Source organism: Typha angustifolia, chromosome 8 (genome assembly GCF_048772165.1).
Source record: "Typha angustifolia cultivar Huaian chromosome 8, ASM4877216v1, whole genome shotgun sequence".
NCBI lineage: Eukaryota > Viridiplantae > Streptophyta > Magnoliopsida > Poales > Typhaceae > Typha > Typha angustifolia.
Genome location: NC_133246.1, coordinates 4689242 through 4711340, shown reverse-complemented (window position 1 = coordinate 4711340; position 22099 = coordinate 4689242). Strand labels below are relative to the sequence as shown.

General features: G+C 36.5%; 2 protein-coding genes across 5 annotated transcripts; both read right to left on the bottom strand.

Annotated features, from left to right (window-relative positions):
• Positions 1-1709: 1709 nt before the first annotated feature.
• On the bottom strand, positions 1710-8648 carry LOC140764699 (DEAD-box ATP-dependent RNA helicase 14). Of its 2 annotated transcripts, none has more exons than XM_073103401.1 (8): positions 8162-8648; positions 7446-7631; positions 5493-5561; positions 4622-4891; positions 4051-4401; positions 3679-3956; positions 3139-3519; positions 1710-2260 (listed from the first exon to the last, which is right to left on the bottom strand). In XM_073103401.1, the coding sequence occupies exons 1-8, from the start codon at positions 8384-8386 to the stop codon at positions 2005-2007; spliced, it is 2016 nt and encodes a 671-aa protein (XP_072959502.1). In that variant the 5' UTR covers positions 8387-8648; the 3' UTR covers positions 1710-2004. The 2 variants fall into 2 exon arrangements, with proteins under 2 accessions (XP_072959502.1, XP_072959503.1); XM_073103402.1 differs by lacking the exon at positions 8162-8648 and adding an exon at positions 5084-5323 and having other exon boundaries at positions 7446-7517.
• An 832-nt stretch (positions 8649-9480) lies between these two features.
• LOC140765693 (GDSL esterase/lipase At5g62930) lies at positions 9481-16414 on the bottom strand. Of its 3 annotated transcripts, XR_012105219.1 has the most exons (7): positions 16214-16414; positions 15760-15837; positions 13037-13183; positions 11573-11649; positions 10744-10908; positions 9917-10139; positions 9699-9839 (listed from the first exon to the last, which is right to left on the bottom strand). XR_012105219.1 is itself a non-coding variant. In XM_073104896.1 (6 exons), exons 1-6 carry the CDS (start codon positions 16319-16321, stop codon positions 9602-9604), a joined length of 813 nt encoding a protein of 270 aa, XP_072960997.1. In that variant the 5' UTR covers positions 16322-16414; the 3' UTR covers positions 9481-9601. The 3 variants fall into 3 exon arrangements, 2 of the variants coding, with proteins under 2 accessions (XP_072960997.1, XP_072960999.1); XM_073104896.1 differs by lacking the exon at positions 9917-10139 and having other exon boundaries at positions 9481-9839; XM_073104898.1 differs by having other exon boundaries at positions 9699-10139.
• Between the last annotated feature and the right edge of the window lie 5685 nt (positions 16415-22099).

Here is a 22099-nt window from a genome sequence, read left to right as displayed (position 1 = left end):
GTTCATGATACTGAAAGGAGAACTGAGTTTGCCTTTTTGACAAGCCATAAAGATTTGTGGGAGTAATTTGTAATGATGTTTAAGTTGAGTAAATGCAAGCTTTATTTATCTTTCCTATGTAGTGATAGTAATATAGTATACAAGTAGACCAGTCGTTTTCCAGTGTCTTTTCTCTGCCCTGCCCTGCCCTGCATCGAAGGGTGAGATTGGAGAATCTATTGGAGAGAGCATAGATTTCTACATATCTGAGTTCCGAAGTAAATGTAAGAGAAATCCAAAGTAAGGGTAGATCTCAGGAAAGGAGTTAAGATCCAACTGCATTGGTCGATTTGGTGTTCGAGAGAGAGGAGTGAGGAATTCGAAATCTAGCCTGAGAAAGAAGGTAGTGCCACGTTGGTTATGTCTTTGTTATGAGATATATATATATATATATATATACCTTGCAGAGGTGGACCACTTCACGTCCAACGAAAAAAGGTGAAGACGAGAAACATATGAGCTGTGAATTACCTGAACTACCCTTGCTTGTTCGATTAGGTTTTCTTTGGCTCCATCCCACTTGGGATCTCTGTCGTACGAGCTGGAACTCTGGGAGGTTATGGAGGTGGAAATTATTTTAAAAAAAAACACTCTTTTTGATGTTATATGAATAAAGGATATAGATGCAAAGAACACTTCTTGGAAGGACCAGGAGTTTTCTTTGACTATTTCTTAGCTGGATGCCACATAAAATGTCTAAATTAACGATTTAATTTGATAAAAAAATGCTTAGGCAAAGGATAAATTTATATAAATATTGTGTATCTATGACACTCTGTGATAGATTTAGAGGTGACAGTGTGATGTAAATAAGCTTAGAACTTACTTAGTTAGCTATAGTATTATGAGTAGATGTAGAAGAACAGGGCAATAAATTTGTTGGGTCACGGAGTGGTTCTGTTTTACGTTAGGAAACGTGAAGGGGCATTCTTTTCGTGTTCCCCAAGTAGATGATTTGCTTGAACTGATTGGGAGAATAAAACAAAATCAAACAATAGATAGCAGAACGACAGGTGAAGTGTGTTGGATTTTCTCGGTTGATTGTTGGGGGACCAAGGAATGCTATAGTTACAAGAAACACTTATCCAGCAATCCATTATCTCTGTACACGTCTCTATTATTATCTATTAAAGCTCCGGACTACAAGCAGATGATGCCTGCTAGTTTAGCAGCTTTCTGGGCTGTAAATCTGGCTAAATTTTGACCAGAATCCGTGGAGAAGATTCGTCTCATTTGTTTAATATAATTATCAATTTACTTGAGTATAATGCAACTATAATATAATAGATTAGAAATATATAACATAAAAGTATTTTGATATAGAACGTCTGTCTATGATAATTTGTTGTGATGGTATCTATATTTTTACAGCGTGAACTTCATTTTGTATCTATATGTCCACCTTTTCACTAACTACTTTCTATAAAAAAAAAAACCTCGTTAACTTTAGAATAAAAAAATCTAATAATTGAAACTTAGTTAAGAGTTTGGTGCACAAAACAAAATTCAGGGGTACAGTAACTTTAAGACTAAACTGTAGTTAATTCAAATATAAAATGTAATTAATCGAGCAAGAAAGTAAGTGACAGACCTCGTCTGCAACAAAAGAAAACTTCTGAAAGAAAGTCTGTCATACACCATAATTACGACAAGCAACAACCACACCGAAATAACAGTTAAAAGGATCATATGAGGAGAAACTGTAGCAGTACAAACAGAACAAGTTCGGTTCCATATGTACATTAAGTTCTCCATCCGGAAGCAACAAAGTAAGCATTAAGATTCTAGTCACATCCTATTTACTCGAGGATGCAAAACTGACACAGCATACACCCAAAATAGGATAAGAGTAACCATCTTACTATCCTACAAAAAAAATCTGAACCATCCTCCATGAACAGATGTCCTCCGCTTCTTGGAAGCCATCCATGACTTTAGTATTTTACTACTGTAGTGTGAAGAAACTTACTGAGACTGCATACAAACTGCAGGCTCACCGTATCCCTCGCCGCCATGGCTCCTAGTGGGGCTATTATGGACATCACCGTTCGGGCTCCTGCTGCGACTCCTGCGGCGGATATTGTCCCAGTCACCATGCCCCATATCGTTGCTTAAGGTAGAATTAAGGCTCCTACTATGGAATGAGTCTCTCACTGCATGGTCTGTTGTGCTTACGGCGCTCTTTGTATCACGAGAGTTGCGTTGATGGGCACCATAATACCTGCAATATCATCAAAATTCACAAGCTCAAAAAGGATATTCACATCTACATCAATACCAACAAAGCATCACATAGTCCATAAGAAGACAACGTCATGCTTCAGAGTTGCAGTAATCGAGTATTTCAAGTCACTTGATTACATGCTAACAAGCCAGAGATCTATAGGTATGAACTTTTTAATAAAATGTTAAATTCAGTTTGCACACATCTATACATCTATCATATGCATGTACTCTAACGTCCATCATGTGCATGTAACAAATTACATGCAAAGCCCAAAACGAGAAGCCCACAGGGGAACCCTGATTTTAGCCTGGTCCCAGAAATAACTAGTAATAAATATCCTCTTTGCCAGTACAGCCCACTCCAACCTTTATTTCAAACAATGTTCTGAAATACTGTAGGCAGTAAATAGGATACTACATCAAGCGATCAAGATGCCATCATGTTAGTGTGCTCTGTGGTAGTCTAAAAGTTGAAAAAGTTGAAATGATTACTCAAATAAAAATTGTCTGAAGTAGCGATAACAATATGAAACGAATCAAGAACAAAACAACCAACAAGTCTCAAATATGTGGCGTCAGCTCTACCTAATGTAAGGTTTCTTGTTAAATTAATTGCTATCATGTCTTCTCTTACTGTGTCATAAACTGTCCCCTTCCTCTCGTTTGAAAAAAAGATAATTGATTTCAACTGACAAATGAGAGGATCATCAAAATAATAACTAGTAAGGACCCGAACTTCAGTGTCTTTACATGCCAAAACTAAGGTGGCGAGAGCAACCATTTACTATATTATCTTACACATTATTTTTTTCATATATATATATATACACACACACACACATACATAACCATATGAGAGAGAGAGAGAGAGACCTGTCATGAAAGCTTCCGCAATGAGCAGAGCCTTGACCATCAGAACTGTATGATTTATCAATGGTTGGCCCCCAATCACCACTTCGGCCATGGCCAGAATCACGTACACCACCACCAGCATATGAATGATCCTGAGCACGTGCATCATACCTCGAGTAGCGAAACTTACCACCATATCCACCATGAGAGACCATATCCCGTAACTGTGAAGGGACACTCTGGCATGCCCCCTCAAGAACTTTAACAAGATCTGATGCATATTTTGAATCCTGAGCACAGAAAAAAGTATAGGCAACTCCTGTAGCACCTGCCCTACCAGTTCTTCCAATTCTATGAACATAGTCCTCAACACCAGTTGGAAAATCGTAGTTGACCACTACCCTGTAGCACCAAGATTTTACAAAGTGAACTTAAGTAAGAAAGAATCAAGAAAGCAGGAAAAACATATACATTTATTTTTTGCGAGAACCATGTTTCTATTGTTTTCAATTATTCATGTTACTAAAATTGCAATGTAAAAAAGAAGAGAGATGGAGTAACCTGATGTCTTTTACATCCAAACCTCGAGCAGCAACATCAGTAGCAACAAGAATAGGGGATTTTCCACTGCGAAATTGGCTCAGAACTGAATCCCTCTCAACCTGGGATTTGTCACCGTGAATAGCAGCAGCACTGTACTGACGAGTAAGTGTCCTAGCAAGCTGATCACACATTCTCTTGGTAGAGCAAAATATTATGACTCTAGAACCAGGCTGTTGTGACCGAAGGATTTGTTCAAGTCGTCTATGTTTCTCTGTTGGTGTAATTACTTCGACATACTACATTAACAGAAAAAGATAAGCATTAGGTGAAAAAGATGAAACAAATGATATCTAGCAACAATGAAATGGAACCAAAAATTTCCATACAAACCTGAGTTATGGCTTTATTTGCAACAAGCTCATCAACACTGCCGATATTAACCTGAACAGGACTAACCAGTAAATCAGCAGCAATTTTCCTGACCTCCTTTGGCCATGTGGCAGTGAACATAAGAGTCTGGCGACGTGGTGGTATTTCTTTCACAATTTTCCTTATTTGTGGTTCGAATCCCATGTCAAGCATACGGTCAGCTTCATCAAGAACTAGATATGAAATTTGGTGGAGGCTCACTCTTCTCATTTCCAGAATGTCATTCAAACGTCCAGGAGTTGCAACCACAACATCTGCACCACGGTCTAAGTCCCTCAACTGAGGACCTTTTGGAGCACCTCCATATAAGCACTTTATCCAGATTTGTATGAGCAGAATGTTAACAACATCATCAATGAAATGCATAGGTAAAATAGGTATATGACATTATAAAAAGCACTATGATGGAAATAAGAAGACAATATAGTATATGCAAGTATGATGATGATGATGATGATGCATGTCTGGCATCTGGCAGATCCATTTGACTAAACCAGAGACCTCAATAAAACTAATTTATAGAAGAACGTACCACAGAAGAAATTCTTGATGATCTACCAAACTTCACAGCTTCATCTTGTATCTGAGTTGCCAGCTCCCTTGTTGGTGACAGAACCAATATCGTTGGACCCATCTTAGAATTATTCCTGAGTTGCTTGAGATGAATGAACCCTGGAAGGAGATAACCCAAGGTTTTCCCTGATCCAGTCTTTGCAACAGCTACAATATCACGTCCCTGTAAAGTAATTGGCCATGACTGAGCCTGGATTGGAGTGGGAGCAGAGAAGCCTGCTTGGAGAACCTGAAATACCAATAAATTAAATGTGGATACAAGTTATAGCCTTCAAAATGTTCACATGATTATTTTTTCTTTTATATTTGAGTCTCATCATGAAGTAGAATACAAAAAGTTTTCTTTTATGTTTTAGAGTTAAGTTTATGCCAGATGCGTATGCAAGCTGGAGCATGAGAGGGGCCTTCTTATTGTTCAGACCAGGTGCAGGCTGGACCAACCAACACGGGCATCCCTGGTCATGAATAGTTGACTCAGAGAGTCTACTCCAAACAAGGCAGCCCAATGCAGCAGCCCAAACAGCATTAGCCTCTCCTTGGAGCAAATTGGGTCATTGTAAAGGGCACTCCAACTGCATGCAGGCTTCCCAACATAGGGCAGACAACCTTCACAGAGTACGACATTAGCTCCTAGGAGCTAATATCGCACCTGCTGCAAAAACTACAAAAATGGAAATAAAAATTAGATCTTACAAGATACTAATAGGTAAAGCTTGAATTATGCAAAAACATCCGTTTAGTCTTGCAAAACCAATTCAGCAAGACTGGTGCCGATAGTTTAAGAATTTTTTTTTTTTTCCAAAACGCATATAGGATTTTGAAATAATTACCTCTCTGAGAATCTCCGAGGGAAAGCATGTAGACTGAAATGTTCTAAAGGGTTCTGGGACTCCATCTCCCTGAAAGCAAAGTTCAAAGTGAAATAATTTCAAAGAGTCACCAACAAGAAACAGGATAAGAAGTCCTGAGTGAATGGAAGGAAATTAAAATTGTATAAAAAAATTTATAACAAAGAACACATACATGATAATAACATAAAGTAGCTGGAGACACAACATTAATTCCATATAAATCTATTTATATAGTTCTCACGACAAAAGCTTACTGGCTGTCAACTAAAAACATAAAACTAATCACCTAACTATCAATAATAGAAATAATTAAAACGAGAGAATATAAGAAATTGAGAAGCATCAAATTGGTATGAAGGGGGAGGGGAGAACTTGATAAACTTTAGATTATAATCTTTTGTTTTGTATTTTTCTTCAAAATTTGGATATGTTTTTAGTCAAGAAGAGTGTACATGGATCATAGTTTTGATTTTATGACAATTTGTGCAACTTTCTATATGTCCTTAGGATTTATATATTAGTAATATGGTACTATATTGACACTCACATTACTAAACGAATATTGCATCTCCTAATACACCCAAACCAAGATAAGGATACAATAAAACCACACAAACTTTCTAAGTTCCATCTTCAAAGCATCCCTAATGTAAGCACCAGATCCTTAGTCCTTTAACTTTAAATTGATTTATCGGGCTGGCTGACATATGGTTTGAATTAGTCTAGGTGTCAAGACATCAAAAACAATTAGGCACTACCATCATGAATATCATCCTACATCAGCACAAAGAGTAATATGGCCATCTGTATCTTCTTAAATACTTGCACAGAGACCTCCAAGTAGTTGTACTGAGGCAACTTGCAGGGAAGGGAATAGGGGCATATTGCTAGCGCCACAATGGGTGGTTGCAACAAGAGCCAACAAGAGAGAAATATGAGAATCATCTTAACATTCTTGAGGAAAACTACAAGGTAGAGTGAATTAAAAGCTACTTATCCCATTAAAAATGGATGGAGCATGTCATTGTTAATTAGTCACCCTCCAAGGTCAGTCCATCGACCTTCCTAGCAATGTTATCATCATTGCCGAGAGATCAAAACTCCCTACTTACATTTCACTTCTTCTACCATCGTCAGAGGAGGTCTCCTTTTTAGGAAGCAAATATCTATGCAGTGTTCTTTTAGCCTACGATAGGAAAGGAGTATGATAGCTAAGAATAAGCTTGGCTCCTATCCTGGTGGCCTATTTTTCTCTTTGTTTAGTTGTAGTTCTCTTTGTGTCCTTTATTTCTAATTTTCAAACTTATAATTTTAATATAATGTTTAGCGAAGTGTACTGAATCTGAAAATGCCAAAAGATTTGTAATTTTTTGTTGCGAGGGAACAATTGAGATCAAAACAGAATTGGAAATAAAAATTCAGAACCTTGCCTACACCCATAAAGAAATTCTAAAATCCATTACAACTGATTTCATAGGGTTATAATTTTCCTTTCTTCTACAGCCAATCAAAAAGAATTATCTAATATATAGAAACTTTTTCCTTGAGAATTTGTCCCACTCACAGCAACGGTCACGTAGATCCCACATCATCCATTTTACAACATTTCTTCATCAAAAGCATCTATTTGCATTTTCTAGATGCTATCTGTAAGAGAACATATTCAGCACCTCAACCTTACCGTATGGGCATTTAGCTCTTGTGCAAATGCATTAAACTAGGCTTTACATTTATCAATATTTGTAGAAAAAGGTATCTAGCGAAGAGACAACCACTGAAATCACAATTTAAGATCATATTTCTATTTTCATATCTGCTCTATATTAGAGTCTATTATATATGCATGCATGACATGCAATTATAAATATGGGCATTTAAGATCCTTGCAGAATAAGAATAAAGCAGAAATTCTAGCAATACCGGAGCACTTACTATGACAGTAATCTCATGCTGACGACGGTAGGCTTCGATAGAACAATTCCCTCCCGTATCCGATGGTTTATCTCCTCGAGCAGTTGCCTTCAGGTTTTGCATGCTAACTGCACTAGCAGATGACTCATGACTAGCCTTTAGTGGATAACTATTTGAACTCAAGCTGCTACTTCTGACTTCTGAATGCTGAAAAACAATTTGTTCAAAATCATTGTCAGCAAGCATAAATATATCTCATATTCTATAACAATAGCAAATGAGTTCCCAAAGACCAATAGATTAGTGTTCATCATGCAGCATAGGATCTCTAGCAGTGGAATTGCAGCATTAATAGAGAAGGTATAAGTACCAGCAATGTTCATGCTGTTTCAAGTGCTTCAAGAGCACTACCACCTTCAAAAGGATCGGATTGGAATTACTTATTCAGATGCAATTTGAATTAAGAAGAGAGAAAATTGGCATATATCAGCCTACATATTAGTGAATTTGTGATTCAACCCGTGCCGTTAGGTATTTCAACAGAACTTAACCGCTGTTTGAGATTAAGGCAGCGATTCTACAATCATCATTCTCCTTTTCAATAGCATCCACTCAAAAGGTGTTATCTTCAGCCTAACCAAGGGAGCTTTCTGCTCATTTTGCAGATACGGCAAGGGTTTGAAGTGCAAAACTGATTAAATTCAGGATTTTACATGCAAATTTCAGTGAGAAATTACCTGATTACAGAATGAGCCTTGCTCAGGTTTTGCGAGAGGCGGGGTTCGGGCAGCTGGGGCGGCGGCGACAACCGGGCGCTCGTATTGGGTGACATTCGTGTCCGGGTTCCAGAAGTAGATGTAGCCAGTGCTCCCATCGATCAGACCCTTCCACGGCTTCGGCAAGGTCGGATCCGGCGGCGCGTACCGTGGCCCTTTGGATGAAGACGACGCCGTCGCAGTCATGGTGATCGGGCTGGAATGCCACCTCGCGAACCCTAGGATTAAGGAAACAAAAAGGCCCCAAACGATCCAAACCCAACTAGATCGAAAGATAGGATGCAGATGAGCGCAATCTAAGTTTTATCCTTTGGTATTGAGAAGGGAAAAAAACACTAGAGAATTGGAGGAGAAAAGAGGAAGGGAAGAGATACGAGAACGATCCGATTCTCTCTCTCTCTCTCTCTCTCTCTCTCTCTCTCTCCCGCTTTCCTCAATCACAAGAGGTTTTTTTGATGGCTGTTCATTCTTTCTTATATAAGTAGGGTTTGGTTACGACGTACGAAGCCAGCCCCCAAATCTGACTCATTTTCCACATTTAGTTAGTAGTAATATTTTTCTATTCCAAAGTTATTTTACGTATTACGCCTCTCTCTCTCTCTCTCTTTTAGTTTTTGGGGTATATCTTCCTGCTGTATAATTATATCACCTTGCTGTCTTTAAATTCTATAGTTATATCGTAGTATAGAAAATTCATATATTACGCTGATTTGACTAGTATATATCCGATAAATATTATTAAGCTAATACATATAACTAAATGGTCAATATTTAGATTGTTAAATATCATATTTAAGATATGTGATATTTAAAAAGAAGAAGAAGAAAAGTGGTAATTGAGTAAGAAAGATCTTTAACTTAATCTCCGTTTTACTTCTTTACCCTCTTACAGGCTAGGCTTCCTACTTTGTTTTTGATACCAGTAAAGCCAATTCGAGCTCGGTTGAATCCAATGTTGAAGTATAAATTTACTTGAGATCTATTAGATTATCAGCTGAAACAAAGGAATAAAAAGCAATGCCCTTTCTTAAGAAGTAGATTAACTTCATTTCCTACACCAAGATAAGTTTGGGCCTGAAAATAAACCATGATTAAAAGATTATTCAAAGGTTGTTCTTGCGAAAAAGTTGAAGCAGATGAATGACAAGTACTAGTGAATCACAAGGTTCAATTGTTCTTCCTTTTCCTTTTATCAGGAAGAGTGTTATAACAACTATACATTTGATAGATAAGCTTGTTTTTTTTACTTAAACAGAGAAGGAAAGAGACACCCTGAAGAGTTGCAACTTGTAAAAGTGGTTTAATAGCAATAATGAAATGACGTTCATGTAAAGTTTGTACAATAACAATAATTGAAATCACTTGTGCATGTAAAGTTGGGGTTTAGTCAATGATGATCACTTATGCAATAAAATCTCCGTCACAGAGGGAGCTGGGAGATCCAGATAATGCAAAGATGGGCAAAGATCGTAAAGATCTTAGCTGATGAAATGCAGCTTCAGGATGATCTCCATTTATTTTGGAATGGTGAGGAAAGTCATAGTCCATCTCTTCAGCACAGAGACCGGCATCCCTGAATACTTGCACTAGTTCTTCATAGACAACTGCATTTCCTTCTGATGTTAGGTGCAAGCCATCGCTGGAAAATAGAAACACAAAACTGCCCATTAAACTGATATTTGAGACAGCATGATCAGCTCTAGTAAAAAACCATACCAGAGTGGTAAAATGATAGCCATCGTGATTGTCCTCTGGTCACCTAAAACTAGGGAAGGATGCAACATGAAGTACCTTACCCAGATTACAATGACTAGTGGCCTTCTGGATTTATCTAATGCCTATTGAAAGCAATATAGTACAATACAAATGGAGGAAACTGGTAAAGATATTTAAAAAATTTATCTGTGACTTTGTGTAATCATGGCTTGGAAACCAGAATCTGCAAAACAATAGGTATGATGTGAGTGTAAATGCAACATAAATGTTGTAACAGTCGAGACTATTCTCCAGAAAAAGGATGTTGTTATGCTAATACAGGACATATCAATTTACTATGAGACCACAACTTACATTCTCTAACCAGGACGATATAGGAAAACATTTTCTCTTTCAATCTCTAGGCAATCCACATCATTGATTAAATTACCATATCAACCAAATAGGTTGGATATTCGCAAACCACTAAAGAGAATTTGAATTTCTGTTCTAATCAAAATCAACAATTTCTCTTTTTCTAAAAGTTCCGCATATTCTGGTGTTTGATGTCTAGACAAGAAACCTTTTCAAATTAGGCATTCTAGATCTTGATCCTTGATTTTCATTAGCTACACAGTTTAATAAGGATCACTTTTCTGTAAAATCAAGCACCACATGATGTTCTTGTCTTCCTAACAAATATGAAAAGGAAAACATTGGAAACAAGAACAGTCAACTGCTTATGTTGATACTTGATAATATTTGGAAATTAAGTATCAATGCTAATTAATCCATCTGGCTGCTTAATATGAAGATAAACATACAATGGAGCCAAAAATCAAACTTACCTCAAGAACATTTTCTGCCATCCTTTAGTTTCTTGCATTTTTGACCAGATATCAATGCAAGGAAGATGCATTTCTTTGGCTAGCTCAAGACACTTCTTTGCATAAACACCAGTGATCTCATTTGTCCTTTCCGAGAGTTTCCTTGCATTATCTCCATACAAAGATCTTGGACAAACAAATCAAGGCTTGTTTCAGAAACTGAGTAGCCAAAAGTAGCATCTCAAGAGTATGAGGATGTTCAATAGCACTAATAAATTAGAAGCATTACTAGGCGTGCAGCATCAAACAGGTTCTATAAGAAGGAAATCATTTGAGCTTATAGTGCTTGACCCCCTGAAGTAAATTTTGTAGTCAATTACCTAGGTATGTGCATAACCAGGCTGGCTTAATTAAACAGATCTAGAAATCTGGTTCAACTGTTGGCTTGACAGAGGTCAAAACCTAACCCCTCATTTATTACTGCAAGAAATTTGTTGCAGAATGATATAAAGAATGAACTGGGGCTTGATTGGCCCCCCATTAAACTGAATTTGGCAAGACCTAGCTTGGATGCAACAGATATATTTTAGGCCAAGCATGACAGAAGCTAAAAACTAGGACTAGGAATTCATGTAAAAGCAAACCAACTGGTACCTTACAATTAAATGTCAATAATTTCCAACTTTAATATGTTTATAAATCTTTTGAATTATCATTCTAGGCTTTTACTTGTAGTCTTACAATACAATACAATTTTATCGCCAAAATCTCCACCGAAATTACCAGAAGGAAATCAATCTGCAGAGATTTAATATCTCAGATTCCTATAGAAGAAAGAAAGATGCCAGACCGTGCATATTCTTCACGCCCATCTTCATCGACAGGAGGAGGCGTGATCAACACTACCAGCATAGACTGTGACAATTCCTGAATATCATATAATTTACCAAGTTGTAATATAACAGAATTTGTGTATCTATACACAATAATAAGGATATAAAACAATATTTAAAGTGTTGTAACGATATTCATAGCTTGTATGGAAAAAAAGGAATAAAAGTTGCTGATATAACTTGTCATGATCTGTAAAGTTTTAGATTTCTAGGTGTTGATTTTGACAATAGGTAGATGGCTTCGAAGTTTCTGGATAAGAAGCTCAACATGTCTCCAAGATAATTAATTTATTAATAACATAGTGTTATCTGTATGCACACTCAGAAAAAAAAAATGTAATACCTAAGAGATGCACTTCCAAAAAAAAAAAAAAAAAAAAATTGCTACACAGCAAATGTGATGTAAATTAGATTTTCATTTTTTTTATAAAATTTTGGATGTATTTTGACAAATGGACCTCTTTTTCTCTTCAACTGTCAAATAGCTGATTCAGCAACTATGCCAGATCTAGCTGCTATTTGTACCTTCTACCTATCTGATCATTCATAATGGTCTGTCATGACAACTATCAACTACTAAGGCAGGCGAAAGGTATTCAAGAGTGAAATGTACATCTTTAGCTTGAGTAGCATTTGCTCTCAAAATGCGAGTGAATCATGCTGTCCATGCCAAAGAAAGCACAACAACTAACAACATAATAACTATCAGCTTTCCATGTCTGCATCGCTTTAGGAACTTTTGTGGTGATGGTATGTAAGTTGTTGAATAGACTATTAGTAATCTAACATTATAATCACACAATCATGTCAGATCTGATGCAAGCTGTTCTCTAGATAGTAGCACATACTTTCCTTGTTATTTCTACCTCATTGCTTGACATTTTAAACATTTTTGTAAGTCCAATTATCCACTGTTTCCTTTCAAACAAAATCACTTAAAAATTTGTGAGCACCTTCATCACAAATTTACAACCACTTTGCCTTGTATATTCCCAGTTGAAGCTTTAGTGTGTTTCTGCCAAAGTTCCGTTTGGTACTTCAAAAACTAGAAAATACTTCAGATTCTAAAATTATTGATTAAACTGTTTAAAATTAATATTGACATTTCGTAAAGACCCTTACATAAATGACACCAGTAAATCAATATAAAAGTTGCCAGAGGTTTTGAAATTTCTAACTGGCTACTTTACTGCTTAGTGCAGTAATACATCACAAGCTCATGGTATATTCAATGATCAGACCTATGAAAAGCGACAGAACTATTGTGGAAAAAGAAGAGAAACATTAAATTATTGACGTCATTTTTTTTATATTAAAAGTAACACACCGGCTCAATTCAGAACTAAATTGGTTGCGCCAAGTATAACCATGATCATGTGCACCCCAAAAACATATTAGGATAAATAAGCTATGATTGTTACCTTTAAGTGATGAACAATTTTTCTGAGGTTCTCCTTGTACTCTTCAACAGGGACATGTTGTCGCTCACTTGTCCTTCCTAGAAGGGCTGCATCATTAGCACCAAAAAATATGGTTGTAGCAGTAGGTGGTGGTGATGATGAGCATGTCTGCAGTAATGAAGAGAGATTTAAATAATATATAGGTAGTTCTAATTTCTAAATAACTATAAAAACCAAAAAAATATCTATCAAAGCAGTATAATTTTATGTCTTCTATTATTTAGCCATTTTTAACTAATATTTATGTTTAACAACATCAAATTTTAAGAACTTATAATTTTGCATATCACAGCTAACAACATATTGATCAATTCATGAATAGTAACACAATAATGTATTATTAGTTAAACATTTTCAACATATAAATATAATTGATTAGCAAGAAACATGAAATCAAATAGAACTATAGAAATCAATCCATTTGATAAATTAACAATTACAAAATTTTAAAACACAAATATGTTATTAACTAAATATTTTCAAAATTTTAGGACTAAAATACCCTTAGAATAAAGAATATAAAAACTAAATATTAACAATAATTAAGTAACGTTGCAAAAATGTAAGACTTGGCCAGTTCACTAAAAACGGCCAGTTGCACGAATTGCCAGTTCAACTGCCATGTTAGACAGTTTCTAATTGCGTAGGTTATTTTTTTTGGTCTGATAACAAAACCAAACCAGTTTGACAGTTGGTTCATTATTCACCTATCTAAACACCCGGTCCAGTCCCATTCTGAAACTAAGATTAAGATAGATTGTGAAGTCAATTGATAACATAACAATAGTTTTCATGAAATAAGTAGGTTGCAATATCTATTGTGCTTTCACATACCAATCTATACTAGTGCAGCGTTGGTTAAAGATTCTTAAATGACGATCACAAGAACAGAATGTTATCATTATTTTGGGTGACTATTAAGGGTGTAAATGAGCTGAGCTGCTCAAAAAAGGGAAATGTCTAGCTCGGTTCGAGCTAGTTTAATTTTTCAACTTTTTATAATATATACTTCATAACTACAATATTTATGCTTTTAAGAGGTGGATAGATATAAAGATGATTCTTATTTCTTAGCTTTCCGATGTGGGACTAAATGTGATAAAACTAATTCAAAATATTAAATTTTTTTTACATCGTAAAACTTAGGATTCAAACCCAGGTCATTTTATTTGAAGTTGAAGCACATAACCAATTATGCCACAACACATAAATATATATTATAATTTATAAAACATATATACTGAACTAATTCGAGTCAAGCTTGAGCGAGTTAAGTCTTAGCTCGATTATTATTTTGAGCTTGTCTTGGCCTGTTTAGAGATCAAGCCGAGCTCATGAAACTCGCAAGCCCACAAGCTATTTTTACAACCTTAGTGACTATGCATTGTTTTGGGGATGTTTATTAAGCTATTATACAGCCTTGGTTGAGTTATCACATCATTTTCTTCTCAATTTTAGACAATCAAATTACCAAAGCATCAATATGAACAGCCACTTTTGATTGTTTCAAACTTTATCAAGCAAGAGTTGCAATTGATGCAGTAACAACTAAAAAATTGGAAAGAATAATAGGACCGTATCCAGTTGTAACAATCTTGTGGTGGAGACAGGAGATCACAACAAAAAGTGTCAATGGTTGGAGTAGATCAGATCACCAAATAAATAGAACTTTATAAATATATCAATCTTTTCATGGTCTTAGGAATATCAAGAAGCCTTTTCTGCTATTACTGTAGCAACATAATGCAGGTTATAGTAATTCAGTAATTATTCATATGGCTAGTTTAGCAAGCTTGCTCTCTATTCAAGGGGTCATATGATCATCATCTAGAGATCTTCCTTGATTCATTTCTTAGACTAGAGAGCTTTTGCTAGTACAGCATTATTTACGGAGTAGATTTATCTTTCACAAGGGGAAATTAAATAGTACGGTGGTGTGAAAGATAAGTTCGGATTAACTTTGCTTCTCTTCAAGCAAGTTGGCTGATCACAGTTTCTTTCTCCACCAATCGTACCATTGTCTACCCACAGCCTTTGTTTGTAAGATAAAGTGAAAGTACACATAACGATGCTGTAAAACTGTCCAAAACTCCAATCCCTGTATTAAGTGCTTGCAGCCTACTATACATTTAGTAAAATGATTTTCAAGAAAACAGTTGGTCTTAACATCCTCCTTTGTATTTGCCTCCTTTCGTAGTATCCATCAAAAGTATTAGCAGATGGCTAGTACGCAATTCTCATTTTGAGGAACATACGCAGCTAAGCACTTGCTGGTTGAACTGATTGACCCAAAAATGTAAATCATTTGGTAATTGGCCAACATGTATATCATGCCTTAACATCTTTTCATGTGTGGCCCCTATACATTGCACAATACTGATAGATGATAGATAATAGGATATTGGCGTTGCAAACCGCACAAGAACAAATAACAAAAAATTGGGATTCACAAGGGTTTAACGAGATTTAAACTTAAGACCTCCTGACAAAAATTAGCTATATCAATATCTGACATAACCAACCAAAATCTTAAATATATTAAGCTACAAGCTAGATGAAAGAAACTTTCAGCTAGAAATTTGCACAATAAATTTATGTCGATCAGTTCCTACTGAGAGAACTAAAAAGAAAGAATTCAATGACCAAGCATGAGGAAAGTTACTGAATTCCAATGGTTCCCTTACCAGAGGAAAGATGTGATTGAGCAAAAATAGAGCCCACCTTGTGTTGTATCCACCATAGCCTCTAACAACTATATCAGCCTGATATGAAGAAAATAAAGATGAGAGACATATAAGCAATTAGTTGGAAGGAGAAAGGAAAAATAAAAAACTCAATATTTTCTCCTCCACTTTTCTTTTCTTTTTCTTTTTTTGTGGAGAAAAAGGACTAATCTTAGAACTCATAGAATTAAATCAGACCAACTTATACTACCACCAGGCAACAAAAAGAAAAGAAAAACCCAACAGCTTCTGTTGGACAAGAAATGACAATTCCACGCATAATGTTGTCGCAAATAAACAGATGAAAGAAACGCTGTTTATTTGGATTACTCTCGTTCTAATTAACAAAAAACATAGAGCTTGGAAGGGAGATCTGAGGACTCATGGAATAAGAATGAGAGTATAGATCTCCGACCTTGCGAGAATAGGTATCGGCGAGAGCCGCCCCCCAGCCGCCGGGCCTGAAGGATTGCTCAGTGATGGAATCCCCGAAAAGAACGAACTGTGGCCTCACCTGTACCATTCTCTCTCTCCCTCCTCAAAGATGGTGAGAGAAAGAGAGAGAGAATAGTGGGAGGAGTCGGGAGGAAAGAGGAGGAGGACGGAGAAGCCGGGTCCAGTTGGGGGCCCGAAAACTTAAGAATTAATTCTATTTAAATTATTATTAATATAAATTAAAATCAGACAAGAGATTTTTTATTTTTTTTTTGGCTCAATTTCATAATCATCAATTTCGATGTGATCGATCAGTAATAAGTAATTAAACTAGAATTCTAATAATAATAGAAGTAAAAAAAATTTAAATTAATATTTATAAAGTTCGCAGGATTAAAACCGAACTAAATATTAGATTAAATATTTGACTAAAATCATTTACTAAAAAAGTAAAATTAGTGGTAGGTGTAAGAGAAATTTGCTGGAATGGGTAGCAGTTAAAACTTAAATACTACAAGAGGTCTATTTTATTGGAATTCTAACTAAAATATCCGTTAGGTATTTTAGTATAATACTTAACTGTTGAGTATTTTTTTAAGTAAAAATCTTCGTAGACTAAGAGATATGAAATTTTATCTAAAGCGTTTCAATAAAAATGCTGCTAAAATTTATGTTTTGGTTAAAAATTACTAATAAAATTAGGTCGAGCGAGCCATTACTAAACTCCATCTCCTACGCCTTCTTCGTCTTCCTCCTCTCTGATAGCCTAAAAGCCCATCTCAACCCCTCCTCCATCTCGTTATGCAATCTCCACCGGCACTAGAGCAAGGTGGGTAACTCTATAGTTGCATGACACCACCCGATGATGCAGTGCCATCATGGCGTTGAACACATAGCTCGACGGCTGAATGACGACGAGGCTGGAGTTGAAGACGATGGGGTAGTCTTTGATAGCAGAGAGCTAGGGAAGCAAAAGAGGTGGTCATGGTTACGGAGGACGATGATGTAGGCATCGACGAAGATGACCTTGTTGTAGTCGGTGAGCTGCCAAAGACGAGCTTGCTATAGTTGTACTCATTGTTGCGTTCTTCTTGGTGCAGGAATGGTTCGGTTCCTACCTGGGCTTGGTTGGGCTAAATGTTATATCATAGTGCTACATGCTGGGCTTATGGGAGTTCTTGGCCAAGCTTGGGGCTGGGCCAACAGGCCCGACCATTTGGGCATGGGTAGATTGGGCCATATCTTTCACCTTTAGATAGGGGTATTAAGTATATTTTGTCACATAGATGCAAATTGATACGTTTTTGCTCTGCCACTAAGTGGGTCATATTTCAAGAAAATATGAGAGATAATTGATACCCTTATGCCCGAGGTATGTTATACAATATTAGAACATAGTGTAGGAGATGAAAGTAGAGTTATTATTGTAAGATTTTATCTAATTTATCCCATTAACAAATAATGTTTTAAAACATAATTTTATTCATATAACATATCTAGATTTTATGTCTAAGCATATGCACAAGTTTATAAGAAATTATGAAATATTTAATAAAAAATATTAAAGCAGAAGTTAGATTTTGGAGTCAAGGAATTAATATATGTACAAGTGACTTGAATATATAAATTAAAGATTTTCAAGCTTAGGGGAATTTTTAGTTAAGGCCACCCAGTTTGAATTTATAGAGGTACATCACAAGGTGTTCGAACATAGTTCGGTAACTGTTTGAAGTTATAGAGACAAGGTATGCAAACTTAAGTCAGACTATTCTAACATGGTTTTTCTTTTTTGCGTTGGAAGATCTTTTTGTCTTATCTCTAAAAGAATATACGAAGAATCTTTTAAGAGTATTTCCTTATCTCTAAGAGAATTACTAGAGAATAAATATTCTAACTTATCTTTAAGAGATATATGGGGGTTTTAATTTATCATATCTCTTGATATCATTTGTTGGCTATTAGAAATCACTTCGCAACTGTAGATGTCGAATCATCAACGCATATATATTAAGTCTAAAAGAACTATGTCTCAAAGGTCACTGAGACGGAAAAATCAATCTCGAGCATCACTGAAGTTTAGAAGGGAAGCAGTGTAAGCGAGCAAGATTGTTTCAGATTGAGTCGTAGAGATCATTGAATAATATGTAAGATTATTATTATATCTTTTAGTGATTTATTTCAATGATTTTTTTTTATACCTAGTTTAAGATTTCTTCACGTAAAAACTTTGTTTCCATATTATTTTTATATGTTATTATTGATAGTGTGTTATAATCTCATCTCTTATAATGAATATTATAATATTTTTCCATTTGTATTGTGGCATACCTTGGATTCTTGTTTTTTCAACTATTTAGTATGTGATTTGTGTGGTCGCCCTAACGGATCGGATACAGATCGAATAGTGGTCAATTTATATCCGGATCCGTATTTTTAGTTCGGATACGGATATTAGATGGATAGCAAAATTTAAAACCATATCCTAACTAAACGGATACAGATAATTTTCGGATAAAGCATAGGATCTTAAACGGATATTAATTAAATTTAAAATAATTATAATATTTTATTTAGATATAATTAATATAAAATTAAGAGTTTTACAACAAATAACTTTTTTGTATGTTAAATATATAAAATTATAGAAATTAATCTCAATAAATAATTTATAACATATTATTAGTAACAGTATTAATATTTACTATTTAAATAAGCAAAGTAAAAACTGTAAATCATTTGAAAAATATATGCGGGTAAACGGATATCCGATATCCGTATCCGAATCCGAAAAATATATCTGACCCGTACCCGAATCCGTATCCGAATTTTTTTCAAAAATTCTATCCGTATCCGAATTGGATAAAATTTTTTTATCCGAATCCGATCCTAGTCGGGTCGGATAGCGGGTCGGGTCGGAATTAATCCGACCCGTTTTCACCCCTACCTAATATACTAACATATTATTGCAGTATAAGTGTTGTATGTATATTTCGTCACCAGAGATCAAACTTGAAATATTCATATTTCGAGAAAAATATAAAAGATAAATGATACTCTTACTCCTGAGTTACGTTGTATAATATTAAGACATAATGTAGGAAGATAGAAATATAATTACTAATACTTAGTATGTGTTTTAAGTAAGTTTATTTCGTCTTGATACGATTAACTAAAAAAACTTTGTCAAACATTAAATGTACTACAAAACTCTTCATGCAAGTAGGATATTGACTCAGGAATTTTAGCCTCTCATATAAAAGAGACTGAAATCGACGTTGAAAGATAAATAGAATTTTAATGCGAATTGGCCACTAAATTTGGCTGGGAAATCTTAGATTACACCAGTGATTATGCTTAAAATTATACTAATTTGAATTTTCATTTGTATCATGTTGCCGCTCTACTAATGTGAAAGCATTAATTTTCTCTATCAAAATTTAATAATAAATATATAAATTACTATTAATAATCTAAAAAATTATGGGTCGGGAAGTGTCAACTTCTTATTACTCTTTTCGTTTACTTTTTCTAACATTTCTAGTACCAACCAAGTCATTCGGGCGAGACTGAGGGAGATGTCATGATGTGCCCGTTCCTATGGCCATTCCTTCAATACTTTGCTCTATAGGATACTTGGCCAAAGTGTGAACCATTAGCCCATAAGTCAGTACTGTGATGAAACGGCTGTTGCTCACTCGATACAATAGTACGAGGTCACATTTCACCCAACACGATCATCTGGGGTGAACAAGAATTGCGGATCGGATGCGGGCGAAATTCCTGCAAATGGCTGAGATGTTCAGTCGACTCCCTCCCCCATTGTGAGGGTCCAGACCCCTATGAGTGAGTAGAAAAAGGAGGAGGAAAGAGGCCCTGGTGAACCGTGTAAGCTTTGCTGCCCGACAGTATGGAGTACTAACCACACCGAGGGACAAGCCCTGAAGCGAAGGACAGGAACAAGTGGAATCAATGTGTTCCAATTTCTGGCCTTGCATCGACCATCCAACGGACCATGGACTAAACGACCACTGCCTGAAAGGATTGCCGCTCCCCACAAGGTACATCTCGCGCCTATGGGATGCTATAACTATCCAAGAAGACACTCGAAAAAAGAAGGATAAACAAACCTACCCGGTGGACTACCGAGCTACAAGTCCTACGACACCGGAGCGAGATTCTCTAAAAAGCAAAGGTCGTGGGTGGCCAAGAGGGCTCACTTGGAGACTTGGGATCTTAGCAAGAAATGCGAAGGTTGCTTAAAGCCGACCGATAGGCGAAAGAGAATAAAAAAGTGGATTTCTGATCTGAGTAGGCTCAACATAGGGAATACGCTAACCCTGGAAACCGGGGCTTGGCCATCCCATCCCAGTCGATGTTAACGCAAAGTTTGTCCGTCAACAACTTCATCTTTCAACCTAGTTTAACAACGGATACTCAATATTCGGGGGATCCCTTCCCCGAACCCATACGTGTTTCCGTAGGTCTTACTATCTTCTATTTGTCGGGAAATATATTGAAATACCCATATTTTTCCACCATGACGCACATATCATGTCATTGCTCTTCGTCCTGCTTCTCTTTGTCCTCGATAAGATATTCCCTTCATTCTTCCTCTATCTTGTTTATGAAAGAAGGTTCATTTTTACACATCTCGGAGGCTTTTCAGTTCTAGGTTTAGATCCATCCTATAGTCGCAGAACTCATTGAAGATCCAAATCAAGTGAATATACAATCTATAGCCACCACGGGATACACATCTAAGGGCAGGCCGCCCTATCTATATACCAAAAATGATCGAATCTTCGGGTTGTTCTAGTTCCACCAGCAAGGGTTCTATATCCAGTGGTGGTTTGAGCTTGTTGAATAGGCTAGCTCTAGAGCTCGAGAAGGTCCCCCAGTTCCTTGGCTCCACCTCGAGGTGCATTTAGTTGTCACACTTTATACTCGAGATATTCCTTATTCCATGGCACCTTTCGCTTATCCATGAAGCCTGCCCGCCCTTTCGCATTATCATCTACCGCCCTTTCTTTCCTCCGTGAGTAATCAGCTTACGTGGCAGTAATATTTTTCCGAAATGACCTAAAGACCATCGTTATGTATTTCAATTAAATTAATAGAGAATTAAATATAGTTTTGTTTTAATCTTTTAATTAAATTAGGATAATTAAATGAGATTTAATTATGCTCACCAAAGCACCGTCCGCCGGCCTTGAGGAGGAGCTTTCGCCTGCGACGTCTGAGGAGGGCGAGGTCACGGGCAACCATGGGTAGTGAAGGTGAGGGCAGCCAAGGTCGAGGGTGGTGAGGGAGAAGGCAACGCAGCACGGCGTGGGTGAGGGTGGCCGAGGACGGGTGGTGAAGGCGAGGATGGCTGAGGACAGCGACACGGTGTGGGCAAGGTCACACATAGTGGAGGAGTTAGATCGGATAGAAGAGGAGGTGGCCAAGGAGGGTGGCATAGGCAGTGAGGGCGGTGAGGGCAAGCGCAATGGGGGTGAGGGTAATGAGGGCGAGTATCAAGGCGATGAGTTTGCCTTTTGGTGAGCTAGGCTCATTGTCTCGCAGCTTGTGAAGGCCCTTGGTCGTTATGTCGCTAAGAGGCTAGGTGCACCGGCGATGAGGTTGGGTGGTTTGGGGAGGAGGAATGATAGCAGGTTTGGAGAGGAGATGGTGATTTGTAATTTAATTATTTTATTTTATTTTACTGGTTATGGTTAAATTTATGACCTCTTTAACTTGTTAGTGGTATAGTTGGTCATTATGCGTTTTTTGCCGCCACTATTACCTGTTCAGTTTGCCTAAAGTTTAAGGGTAACATTATAACATAAAAAAAATTTAAGAAGTCTCTATAAAAATCGGGTATAGT